General features: G+C 41.0%; 1 protein-coding gene across 2 annotated transcripts in view; it reads left to right on the top strand.

Annotated features, from left to right (window-relative positions):
• The window catches only part of PRLR (prolactin receptor), a 42,230-nt gene extending 29,743 nt beyond the window's left edge, over positions 1 to 12,487 (top strand). The window contains exons 5-10 of one of the 2 annotated variants that reach the window (XM_073543925.1): positions 80 to 249; positions 434 to 575; positions 691 to 790; positions 1,910 to 1,979; positions 3,231 to 4,073; positions 7,571 to 12,487. In XM_073543925.1, coding sequence (XP_073400026.1) covers positions 80 to 249; positions 434 to 575; positions 691 to 790; positions 1,910 to 1,979; positions 3,231 to 4,073; positions 7,571 to 7,603 — 1,358 coding nt within the window. In that variant the 3' untranslated portion in view covers positions 7,604 to 12,487. Of the gene's footprint in view, positions 1 to 79; positions 250 to 433; positions 576 to 690; positions 791 to 1,909; positions 1,980 to 3,230 lie in introns of both variants that reach the window. The other variant, XM_073543924.1, reaches the window with a different exon arrangement.
• Positions 12,488 to 13,237: the final 750 nt, after the last annotated feature.

Below are 13,237 nucleotides of genomic sequence, written 5' to 3'. Positions count from 1 at the left end.
TCCAATGTAGTATAGAAATTAGAGATCGGCCTAAAAAAAAATAAAACCATCATGAAAAAATCTTTGTTTCTTAATTTAGTGCAACCCTACCCCCCGAAAAACCTGTCCTTCTACTACGAGGGTAACGAATCCAGCGTGCCCTTTCTGATGGTAAAATGGAACCCACCGGAGATGGCCGATATCAAAATGGGATGGATGACCATAGAGTATGAAGTGCGCTTTCGAGAGGAGAAAAAGCAGACCTGGGAGGTGAGGAAAGGGCGCCAGCTCTGTGAACCTGGAAATCTCGGGGGCTCGTCCCGGATGATCATCGTTGTGTGTTGCTGGCTCGTCTTCTGCTTCCACCGGCGGAATCAACTGTTTACATTTATGAGATTTAAATCGTTCCATAACTGCAAATATCGTCTCATTTTTATTATTTTCCCCTTTTTAGGAACATCGTGTTGAACAACAAACCAAGTTGAAGGTATTTAGCTTAACCCCAGGAAAAAATTACATCGTCCAAGTGCGGTGCAAAGCCGATACCGGGAAATGGAGCGAATGGGGCGAGGAGGGATACGCTCAGATCCCTGCAGGTACAGCTGGGCCGTATGTTACGGTATCGGACCGTAAGGCTGTAGAGTTTTGTGACCTAGGTCCTACACAATCCATACAAATATTGATCCATCAATGACATTGTGTCTCCACCAGTCGCAAAGAAACAAGATCTGACGCTCTGGGTGTCGGTCGCGGTGTTGGCTGTCATCATCTGCTTGATTATGATCTGGACAATGACATTGAAGCGATGCAAGTAAGTAGCGGCTGCCAATGTACTAACCACCAAACACCATGAAATTAGAATCTGTGCCCACAATATCCCTAGAGGAAGATATTAAGTTCCTCCCTAACCACTGACCACCAGGGAATATATCCATACTCTATCCTGAATCCCTATGTCATCTGAACAAACCGCCGGACACCATGAAATAATATCTGTGCCCACAATATTTCTAGAGGAAGCATTAGCATTCCTCTCTAACCACTGACCACCAGGGAATATATCCATACTCTATTCTGAATCGCAGAGAAAAGTATTCCTTATGTCCACTGAACAAACCGACGGACACCATGAAAAAAGAATCTGTGCCCACAATATCCTAGAGGAATCTTTTAACTTTCCCCCAGTTCCTCCCTAACCACTGACCTCCAGGGAATATGCTTAAAATCTATCCTGATTCACAGACAAGATGATGGGGTATATCATCCCACTAGACATGAAGGAATATTGTTCTAGATACATAGTAATTCCTTTCCCTCCTGGACACCAGGGCATATAACCAAAGCTTTTCCTTACTACTGAGATTGAGAAATTTTGGGGGGGCATTTTAATCAAATGATAGAGTATATTACCCTTACTTCCCTGCCTACCCTCTAGACACCAAGAAATATTATATGTCTCCACTGTCCTCTCTGCCCACTAGCATCACAGGACATTACTTTCCCTCCCACCGGACACCAGGGAATATAACTCATATATTTTCCTTCTCAACTTGGTGTCAAGAAATATATTCCCTAATAATTACTTTCCCCCTTTTATCTAATCAGAAAAAAAACCTCAATACACCAGGGAATTGTATCTACCCCATTAAAAACACGGAATATGACTTCCTTACCCACTGGCCACCAGGGAATATAATCTAATGCATATTTAAACACTGAACTCTGTGTATAGTGTCACCAGGGAAAAAATTACACAGATTAAGTGAATATATGAATACCTAACCCCACATCCCTCACTATCCACTTAAAACCACCAAAATGGTTCCCACTAGACACCAGGGAAAATCATTTTTAGAATGATATTCGATATAGGTTTATGTAAATACAATCTTTTTAGCAGTCGTGTTTATTTTTTATTTATTTGCATTAGTTGGATGTCCTGTATATGTCCTCCTGTTCCTGGGCCAAAAATTATGGGATTTGATACCCAACTACTTAAGGTAAATGTGTTTTTTTTTTTTTTTTTTTTTTTTACTTTATTGCCAACGTTAAACATCATAAGCTATTCTATATATTTATTAGTCACTTTTTGGCATTGTGGTGGCTATAGAGCAAGGGAGTCCATTTTAGGTTTTGAGACAGGTTTTTGGGTCTTCTGGGGATGGGATCCAGGCTAGACGCCACTTCTATGATATGAACATACTTGACTATATGGTCTACTTATACAGAGCAGGAATGACCGGGGCCCTTGGTGCACCACTTCGTCGGTGACCTAAAGGACCTTCAACATCTATGGTCCATGTGGAGTCTAGTTCTTTGAATCACACCTTAACCAATTGTCTAAGCCCCATCATTCCCCTTGTAGATGTTTGCAGATTCGATTCAGCAAAGAAAGAAACAAGCATGGAAGTAACTTCTTCTGTGAAGAGCATCAGAAGGCCACCAAAGCAATATGTTGCTTTGAGAGGTTGTGTTGTAGTTTGGTGATGAGTCCAGAAGTGAGATGCTGGCCCCACCAAACTTTTTTCTAAGCTGCCACTACCAATCTTGTCCAGCTGCCGGCAGTAAGGTAGTAGGACAATTTGGACTGGATGAGGACCATGAGGTCTTCAGATACATCTATGATTTAAGACTGGTGATAATGTTCAAAAAAACTGTAAGCGCAATGCTTGTTTGGCCAACGGCTTTTCCGCTCAGCCCAACCTCTCCTATGAGCATGGTAAAATCAACGTGCCCATTCCAACACAACTATAAACATTAGATAGTCTGACAGCCCTTCCAAACAGTTAGATCAGCTGTCTACTCCCTTAAACTTCAGTGGAGAAGGTCAGAAGACCACCAAACCAATATGTTCAGGAACTTGTGTGGTAGTTTGATGGTATGACTCCCAGAAGTGAGATACTGGCCACTACCAAACTGTTTTCCAAGATGCCACCACCAATCTCTTTCAACTGCTGGCAGTAAGTGGGGCACCACTATTTGGAATGGCTGAGTACAATGCGGTCTTCAGAAACATTTGTGGTCTAAGAGTGGTCACAGACTTTAGAAAGCTGTTGACCCATTGCTCCCAGCCCAACTTCTCCCATGAGAATAAGAGGATTGCACATGTAGAAAACAACATGCCCAATCCAACACCACCATAAACATGTCTTCCAGCATGTCAAAAATTGGTAGACATTTATCTTATTTTGTGTGTATAACTTTTTTTTTTGTTGTTTGATCTTTTAAAACGTTCCTCTTCTCTTTACCAGAGTGGAAAATCTGAAGATTTGCTGGTGGCCCTTGGCTGCCAAGGATTCCCTCCAACCTCGGACTATGAAGACCTTCTGGTGGAATTTTTAGAGGTCGACGACAGCAAAGAGCACCTCATTTCCAGTCCCGAAAGAGAATCCCAGTGCCAACATATGAAAGTTTCCCCTGTGGATACAGATAATGACTCCGGCCGTGGAAGCTGTGATAGCCCCTTCGCTCCCTCTGAAGGAAATAAAGACCAAAGAGTACCATCACAGGGTTACGAAAGCGTCCAGAACAGTGTCCATGACCATTTGACACCAAAATCTCCGTGGCCCTCAGAAAACAAACCTTTGGATACCGAATTTTCAAATATTAATGATAACAAATCTTGCAGTTGGTCTGATGGCAAAGGATCCAACAACCATTCGCCAAAATCCAATTACCACAATGTCACAGATGTCTGTAAATTGGCGCTTGGGATGATGAATGCCAACATGTCGAAATTTGCAATGCCAACGGAAGACAAGAGGCAACCCATGTACTTCCGAACAATTGAGAACATCGATAATAAAAACTCGGATCAAGAGAATGACATGGGAGATTTGCATTCCAAGGGTGTCGAGGCCGACATGTTGAACTTGTTACTCAACGAGAAGATGCCCTTCATGGCTCCTCCAGCAATGGACTATGTTGAAGTCCACAAAGTGAACCAAAACAGTGCGCTTGCTTTAATACCAAAACACAAAGAAAATGTGAGAACTGACCAATATTCTATACTGGTTCCAAACCAGGAATATTCAAAGGTGGAAAGGGTGGAGGTCGACAATGCGTTAGTGTTAATGCCAACTCTCGAGCCTCAAGTAAGTGGTGGTGATGTCATGAAGGAATTAATTCAAAAGCCTCAGCAAAGCCAAGCGGAGAAGCTCATGGGCTTCATAAAACCTCTTGTAAATGAAGGTGAAATTAAGAATCTTGGAATGGGTTACATGGACCCATCAAGCTTTTTGCCCTGATCCCTTTGGAGGAGAACCAGACCTCTTACACATGGTGGAGATGGCCAAGTTATGGCTTGACTAATCTTCAGCTCACCAGGAACTTCACGCAGTCACTTTATTCCCTTAAGCATCAGTGATGTCATTTGTTTTGGGATGGGCTTAGTTTTTTCATGATGGGCCCACCCATACCTGAGGGGTAGACGGGAGCAAATCATGAAATGGTCTACTCTTTACTGGACTATCGGGTAATGTTATGGAGTAAGGGAAGTGAACCTCCCGTACGTCTAGCTGTTACACCGTGTTTTCCTGCTTTGACCATAAGGTTAATCCTATCTCCACTAGTCCAAGGCAGAACCTATTGTTTTCTGCCTCTTCGAATGTTGTCTTTTTACCATTTTTTTTTTTTTTTTTTTTTTTTTTTTACTGCCTTGTACTTTTTGTCACTTTATGTTTTGCAATATACACACTCCCACAAAAAAACAGGTCAGATCTACGTCATCAGTCCAAGGGTGCCGGCACAACCGTCCTGTTCACACCAGGGTGGGGAGAATTAGATTTCCTGCTGCCGTAGGATTGGTTGTCCTTTTTTTGGGGGCAGATGATCCTCCATAATCTCTCTAACACCTATAGTCTAAGTTTCGTTGAGCATTTTCTTCTTCAGGAGAATATGCCAGATACTTCTTGCAGCATAGAATAAATGATCGGGCATGTTGGAATTCAACATGTCCAAGCCTTCCTTCACCTGACGACGTCTGAAGGAGAGGCGGGATCGGCACACCTCCATACACATATAGTTGAGGAGTCAAGCAGTGGCTCATTTCCTTCCCCCCTACTAGAAATACAAGCACACTCGGCCAAACTGAGCATGCATTTGTATGGGGAGGTCAGGGGGGAAAATGAAGGTGTAATGGGCACTGTTAGTCCGATAAAAGCTGTTATCTGATTGGTTTTCAGTAGTGACTCGCGCATATTGTCCTTATTAATTACCAACTCCCATCTTCCTTAAATGGAGCTTAAAGGGAATGTTGATTTGCAATGAGTCTCTCGTGTGTTCCGTGATGGAATGTTCCAGAATGTCAATGATACTCAGGCTCTTACCCGTATTCTATTAAGTGCTCTAAATATATATTTTATTCTTAAACCTTCTAAGTCACCACATGCAATGAAACTACCAGCTGGATGTATTAACAGAATATTTTTATAAGATGTATAATATTAAGTGTAGCTTACTTTATTTTCTGTGTTCTACTTGACCGCCAACTCAAGGATGTTTTATATTGTTTTGTTTTTTTTAATCTGCATGTTAAAGAGATATGGAAATTTAGAATTTAATTGCTCTTTCCAGCATGCCATAAATTGTGTACTACGTTAAGCAGCAGTGACATCTGTTGGTAGTAAGAAGGTTCTGCAGGGAGTTGTCAATTTTTATGGATTGCTGCTAGAAAATTTGGCAGACGCAACCAACTTTATCCTTTTTCAATCCTTAAAGGCCCCTTAATGATTTGGGACCGTTTCAGAAATGAACCCCCCTGGTTTTTTTCATCTCCTCCCGTTTTGTAGGCACGACCTATTTTTACTATGATGAGGAATAACCGGCAAAGTAATTTATATCTGCCTCCATTGGTTCATGCACTTTATATAAAGTTCTCACATTTATTTTGGACAAGTTGGAAAGAAAAAAATAAGTTTAATTCAGAGTTTAAAGGTGATTACTCCCAAAAGATATTTTCAACTTGTAGGTATAAAGAGTAATTGTATAGTAAGTTCTATGCAGCAGTGTCAGGTATTTTTGCAGTGCGTCGGCTCTATCTCCCTCTCTCACAGCAGGAAGTCCCAGCACAATCTCAGATTATATTCTATCATCTATAATGATGATGATACTCAGGCTATTCCTGTAATCTTTTACTTTTTTTTTCTTAAAGGGATTGTCCAGTTTCACCCCTCCCCTATTATACACATAAACCTTAACAGGATATCCCCCTCTATCTCCCTCTCTCATAGCAGGAGGTCCCAGCACAGTCTCAGATTGTCTTCTATCACCTATAATGATGATGATACTCAGGATATTCCTGTAATATTTTACATTTTTTTTTTCTTAAAGGATTTGTCCAGTTTCCCCCTCATCCATTACACACATAAGCCCTAACAGGACACCCCCCTCTATCTCCCTCTCTCTCCCTCTCTCACAGCAGGAATTCCCAGCACAATCTCAGATCATCTTCTATCGCCGATAATAATGATGATACTCAGGCTATACCTGTTTTCTTTCACATGTTTTTTTTCTTAAAGGGATTGTCCAATTTGCCCACTCCCTACCCCCCATTATACACACAAGTCCTAACAGGACACCCCCCCTCTATTTCCCTCTCTCACAGCAGGAAGTCCCAGCACAATCCCAGATTACATTCTATCATCTATAATGATGATGATACTCAGGCTGCACCTGTATTTTTTTAATTATTTTTTAAGGGGTTGTCCAGTTTACACCCTCCCCTCCTTTATACCTATAAACCCTAAATGAACATCCCCTTTAACCCCTTAATTACTTATTTCACAGAGGCCCTTTTCACATGAACCTGCAAAAAAAAACCTAATGTCTTGTAGGTCATCCAACCATTTTCTAATAAGTGCCTGTATGAATGAGTCTTGTCCAGGATAATACCCCTATAGATTTAAAGGGGGTCTCTGGTTTCCAAAAATTACATTTCGATAACCTGACAGTCTGCTCTTCTTGATATAATATATATTGGAACTTCCTGTTCTCCTTTTGTTTTATCTGCCATGCAGGAGACTGCTTCTATGTCTTACACAGACTTGTTTCAGATTCTATTCCCTAGAGAAACAAAAAAAGGAAAAAGGATAAGAGCGAGATCCACTGATTTATACAGAATTCCTTTAATCCCGGTATCAATGGGACCTGATGGGATCCAGAACTTCCAGATCATCTGATCTGAATCAGGCCTTGTTCTATGCCACTGCCAATAACGTTTCAGCTGTAGCCTTACTGTAACCCAACCTGTCAGACTTTAATGGGTGTATGGACTTTTGCAACCCTCTTTTTATTTACCCCCTGAAGCATCTATTACAAAAAAATGACGCAATCCTAAAGAAAAATCTCCCGTTTTGTGTACACAGCTCCTGTGCAGACCTATGTAAGCTAAATTTGCCCAGGACTGTAAAACGACGGGATGTTTTTAATCAAGCTTCTATGCAAAGTTGGTTATATAGATGTACTGAAGCAATAAAAACATGGCTGCAAAAGTATACACACCCTTTTTTGCAATTATATATAGAGAGAATAGAGATCCATACATTTATGTGTTTTCCTAGTATTTGATTTTTTATATTTTTATTTTTTTTAGATCTTTATTATTACTCTCAAACATCCAGGTTAAGACGCCCGTTGCCTTCGTAGCAAAGTATTTGTTCCCTTCAGGTCGGAAACTTTATTTTACAGATAATTTATCATAACAGAGAAATATCTATATAAAAGTTATATTTATGGTACAGATTATGAATTATACAAATAGATGATATTTTTTTGTGCACAACAGTTATGCATCTTGAAGTAATTCTTACCTTTTAAATGGGTCTTGGGGGAAACTTCACACCTACTGATAACGTCCTAAATCCTAATAAATAGACTTTATTACTTTGATTTTATTCCGCAACTTTATACATTTATATTAGTTTCCCATTACATTTATTGCTACCAGAAGTAATCACTAGGGAGCACTCACTGCACTCATCATGTATCTCTGTATACAGGGAGCTCCCCCTAGTGGTGACTGCAGACAGGATCTTATCATGTATCTCTGTATACAGGAAGCTCCCCCTAGTGGTGACTGCAGACAGGATCTTATGTATCTCTGTATACAGCAAGCTCCCCCTAGTGGTGACTGCAGACATGATCTTATCATGTATCTCTGTATACAGGGAGCTCCCCCTAGTGGTGACTGCAGACAGAATCTTATCATGTATCTCTGTATACAGGGAGCTCCCCCTAGTGGTGGCTGCAGACAGGATCTTATCATGTATCTCTGTATACAGGGAGCTCCCCCTAGTGGTGACTGCAGACAGGATCTTATCATGTATCTCTGTGTACAGGGAGCTCCCCCTAGTGGTGGCTGCAGACAGGATCTTATCATGTATCTCTGTGTACAGGGAGCTCCCCCTAGTGGTGACTGCAGACAGGATCTTATCATGTATCTCTGTGTACAGGGAGCTCCCCCTAGTGGTGACTGCAGACAGGATCTTATCATGTATCTCTGTATACAGGGAGCTCCCCCTAGTGGTGACTGCAGACAGGATCTTATCATGTATCTGTATACAGGGAGCTCCCCCTAGTGATGGCTATAGACAGGATCTTATCGTGTATCGCTCTATACAGGGAGCGCCCCCTAGTGGTGGCTGCAGGAAGACAGTATCATTTCATGCAATTCTATGTCTATATATGGGATTTGGAACTTTATACCAGAAAAACTGGGTTTTGACTGCTGTGAATATTTATGAGGAAATTAATCGGTACAGGATATATATGTGGTGATTTTACCTCTAAAGTGATTGTATAGAGCTGGACTATATGACCGCTCCGTTATTATTTTCTTGGAATTCAGAGGAATGTATTTTCATTCTATTGATTTATTCATGGACCCTGTTTCCTTTAGGCTGAGTTCACACGTGGCTGTTTTTTCGCGTTTTCTCGGCGGTTTTAAACGCGCGATTTTGCCGCGAAAATGCGATAAATAAGCATCACATGCATTCCTATGGGATTACGCAATGTTGTGCTAATGCTGCGTTTTTTTCCGCGGCGGCATCGCTTCACGGTAAAAAACGCAGCATGCTCATTAATTTTGCGGAATCGCGGCGATCCCGCACCCATAGGAATGCATTGTTCTGCTTACTTTCCTCTTGTGGCTGTGCCCACCATGCGGAAAGTAAGCAGAACATTTGCGGATGGTACCCACGGTCCGGAGGAGAGGAGACTGTCCTCCGGGCTTTGGGCACCATTATCCCTGTAAAAAAAATAGAATTTAAAATAAAAAATATTGTTATTCTCACCTTCCGGCGTCCCGCGCAGCCTTCCCGCGCCTCTCCACGCTCCCGGTCCCAGTAATCCTTTGCGAGAATGACCGTGATGACGTCGAGGGAGCACGACGTCTCGCGGTCATTCGCGCAAAGGATTACTGGGACCGGGAGCGTGGAGAGGCGCGGGAAGGCTGCGCGGGACGCCGGAAGGTGAGAATAACAATTTTTATGTTTATTATTTTTTGCATCCTATCTTTTACTACTGATGCTGCATAGGCGGCCTCAGTAGTAAAAAGTTGGTCACACTCGTCAAACACTGTGTTTGATGAGTGTGAACAACCTGTCAATCAGTTCTCCAAGCGATGCTCCAGATCGCTTGGAAAACGCTAGCATTCTGCAAGCTAATTACTCTCGCAAATCGCTAGTTTTTCCGCGGGAAAATCGCGGGCATTTAAAATGCGATTTTTCCCGCAGAATGGAATTCCGGAATTCTCGCTGTAACTTCCGCGACATGTGAACGTAGCCTTAATGTCACTCACGTCTCTTGTGTTTCTGTGCTTTTCTTCTATTAGTCTTGTAACTTTTATTGTGCAGCTCATGACGGCAAAGCTATAACAATCTTTACACAAAAAGGGGTAGAAGGAGACAATCTGTCAGGTAGGAGGCTGTTACTCAGTGGCCATTTTTATTTGCATGGACCCTTTACTTTACACGATTACGCTTTCCTGCCTCATGTGTCTGGGGGTCTTCTTTTTGTTAAATAAAGCTATGAAATGTTGAATATTTTGAGAATAATAGTAAGTTTACGTGTCTTGTTCCATGTGTAGGTCAGAGAACAGAGGAGCAGCCGAGTGCGGTCTGAGAGCACCGTGCCAGGAAGGTGCCAGTAAGCCGCTGCAATTGGCCCATAATACAGTAATTCAGGATTAGGGAAGCAAACTGAATGTTTGCCCATGGGGTAATAGCTATCACTTTGTGAATTTACGTAATGCATGGTATTGTGATAAAAATATATATTTTTTATGTGAATGGTCATTTACAGTCTATAAAACCAGAAAATAAAATTCTCATTTCAAGTCTGATCACATTCTAAATATTTTCCCAAATTTATGATATGATCCATATGAGAGGCTGTAGAATACCCTGTGTTTTTGTCTGGGCAGCCCTGTACTATGCATAGTGATTATTACATTATTAATGAGTGCAATCCTCCACTTCCATCCACCCACACTAAAATACACCACTGCGCATCCGGTTGATTTTCAAATATATGGCTATTTACAATGTTAAACCTTTTTGGAAATGAAAGTGATGTCGTCGATATACCTGCCACACCTAATCTGTACTACTCTGCATACGGGTAACTTCTACAGTTAATGATGTCACAGCAAGTATAGTGTATATAGGATTACATTTTAACAAAAAATTGTTTTTATTTTTATTATTTTTTTTGGGGAGGTGGCACTTTTTGTCTGTATATTTTTGAGCAGATGGTGGCCGATCACACTTGAACACTATGTTGTATTCAATATGGTCCCCGTGCTCTTACACCTGATATATAATGGATTCTTTCTCATGGCTTGATGGGTTTACGAGTAAAGGGATTGGGTAGAGCAAAAATCTGCCTAATCCCTGCCTTTTTTTTCCACAAACACTAGCACTGGAGGGGGGAGCAGAAGAATACGTAGATGCTTCTTAGTACCTATATAGGAGGAGGACGCCATTGTACATGAGATTATATATATATATATTTTTTATAGAGATAAGCTTACTTTTTTGGACTTTAGTTGCAATATGGCAGGCAATGCTCGGCTCCATAGAGGTGACCGGTGCAATCATTGGTTAGATCCGATCGATTGAACCAATTTTTTTCCCTTATATTTTCTTATTAAAGGGATTTTTGCTCCAGGACAGACATTGATGGTATGTGGCTAGCATACGTCGCCAATGGCCAAATAGTTGAGGTCCAATAACTGAGACCATCACTGAGTGCTAGAATGTGACTCTCCTCCACTAATTGGACATTAGTGCATATCCCAAGGACGAGTCACCATGGTCTATCCTGGGACAACCCCTTTAAAGGGGATTTAAAATTAAAAAAATGGTTATTTTCTTCCAACCTGTCCACAGGCTATTCTTGGCATTACAACCCAGTCTCATTCATATTGATAGAGCTGAGCCGCAGTACCAGACATAACCTGTAGACAATAGTGGCGCTGTTTATTTTTGGGAAGAAAGACCTTTTTTTTTCTAACTTTATACAACCCCTTTTAATATGTAGATGACTCCGATTTTATTTTGCTTGTACAGAAAATAAAGGTGACTTTTATTCAGATTGTATAGTATATATAGATATATATGACCCACCCCATTGTCTCGTACCCTACATGGATGTACAATGTCGTTGCCATGCGGACACTTTACTGCAGAACTATGAATGTCGCCGTTTCACTCGATGTAATAATAAAAGGTCATCGGACCGCAGCCAAAGCTTGAAGTGGAAACGTCTGTTTAATTTTTATTTCATAAATCAATAATACAGATGAAAATAAACAACTTTGTGATATATCTTATCGGAGAAATCTGCTTCTTTCTTTTCCTGGACTCGTCATTCATTCTCAGTTAAGTGGTAGGATCTGTATAAAGTGAAGACAGATTTCCCCCATTGCTGAGATAAGACGTGACAGTTGGTGCTTTTAAAATTCGATGGAGGAGGAGGAGCTTGAGTTCCATAGAACTTTATCAGCACCAACTGTCATTTCCTATTTCAGTAATGTAACGATCCGTCTAAACTGAAGACACATTTTACCCATAAAATGAGAATTTTTAGAGCCAACGATCGATCCGGGAGGAGAAAGAAGCAGATTTCTCTGATAAGATATTTTATAAAGTTTCTTTTTTGTACGTATATTATTGATTTATGGAATAAAAAGAATTTAAATGACGGTTACTCATGAAATAAAGCGGTAATAGCACATAGACATTAATGCTATATATATATAGATACATACCGCTGTACGTGTATATAGCATAAATCACAGTATACACGGGGATCGTATGGGTTCCGTATATGTCTAAACTCGCGGTTCTTTGCATAGTTGCATGCATTCTGATGATACCTGATTGTATGAGCCACTAAAGCAGCGGGTGAATGGTTTTTCTGTTTTTTTAATTTTTTTTTTTTTTTTTTTTTCAGAGAAAATTCCAAATTTTATTCCTATTTGTAAAAAAATAAAAACTATTGAAAAATATTTCCTGGTGTTTTATCTTATTTTTTCATAAATTGATTTTTCCTTGCAGAAGAGTTCACGTAGGACAGACGGGACAGAAGAGGGTCGCGCTGTCTTGTGCTGAGCTCTCACGCCTTAATTTGCGCTATCATGTGCTGAGCTCTTGCTCCTTAATTTGCGCTATCATGTGCTGAGCTCTCGCGCCTTAGTTCGTTGGTCTTTCTAACCTTGCTGTCAATCTTTTACCTAAATCTGGAGACTATGTCAGCGGCTAAACTTGATTTAACCCTGACCGCTAATGATTAGCGCCATCCAGGCGAGGCTGCTGGGGTTTTGTTGTTTTTTTTTTTTTGCTTTTTATGTGTTACTTATGCTCTGTTAAAAATTGCATTCGACTTCGGGGGCAAATTCCATCAGAGCTGAATTTCCGTCAGGTCCGAGGCATAGCTGGGGGTCCGGGTGTGAGACACATCTGAGTGGTCCCCCACTAAGAAAATTAATATTTATAACTGCAGAGATGCACCCCAATTATAGGGAATAAAGGGGAAACGACGTCAGCAGCCAAAAGTGGTGAAGACTCGACGCTACACAAAGGCCAATATTACAAACACTGCTGCTCAGAGTGCCCTGCATAGTAAAATTGCCACTTCTTGTAGTGTAATAATGCCTGCTAGAAAATATGAATGCCCTCAACAAGTGAGATAGAAAGTAATACTGCCCGGTAATAACGATGAAAGTGCCACCTAGCGCTAATCTGTTCTGAGAAGCGAC

Source organism: Dendrobates tinctorius, unplaced genomic scaffold (assembly GCF_039654945.1).
Source record: "Dendrobates tinctorius isolate UK_male_01 unplaced genomic scaffold, ASM3965494v1 ptg000135l, whole genome shotgun sequence".
Taxonomy (NCBI): domain Eukaryota; kingdom Metazoa; phylum Chordata; class Amphibia; order Anura; family Dendrobatidae; genus Dendrobates; species Dendrobates tinctorius.
Note: the sequence above shows the minus strand (reverse complement) of the source record. Positions and strands in the feature narration are given on the sequence as shown.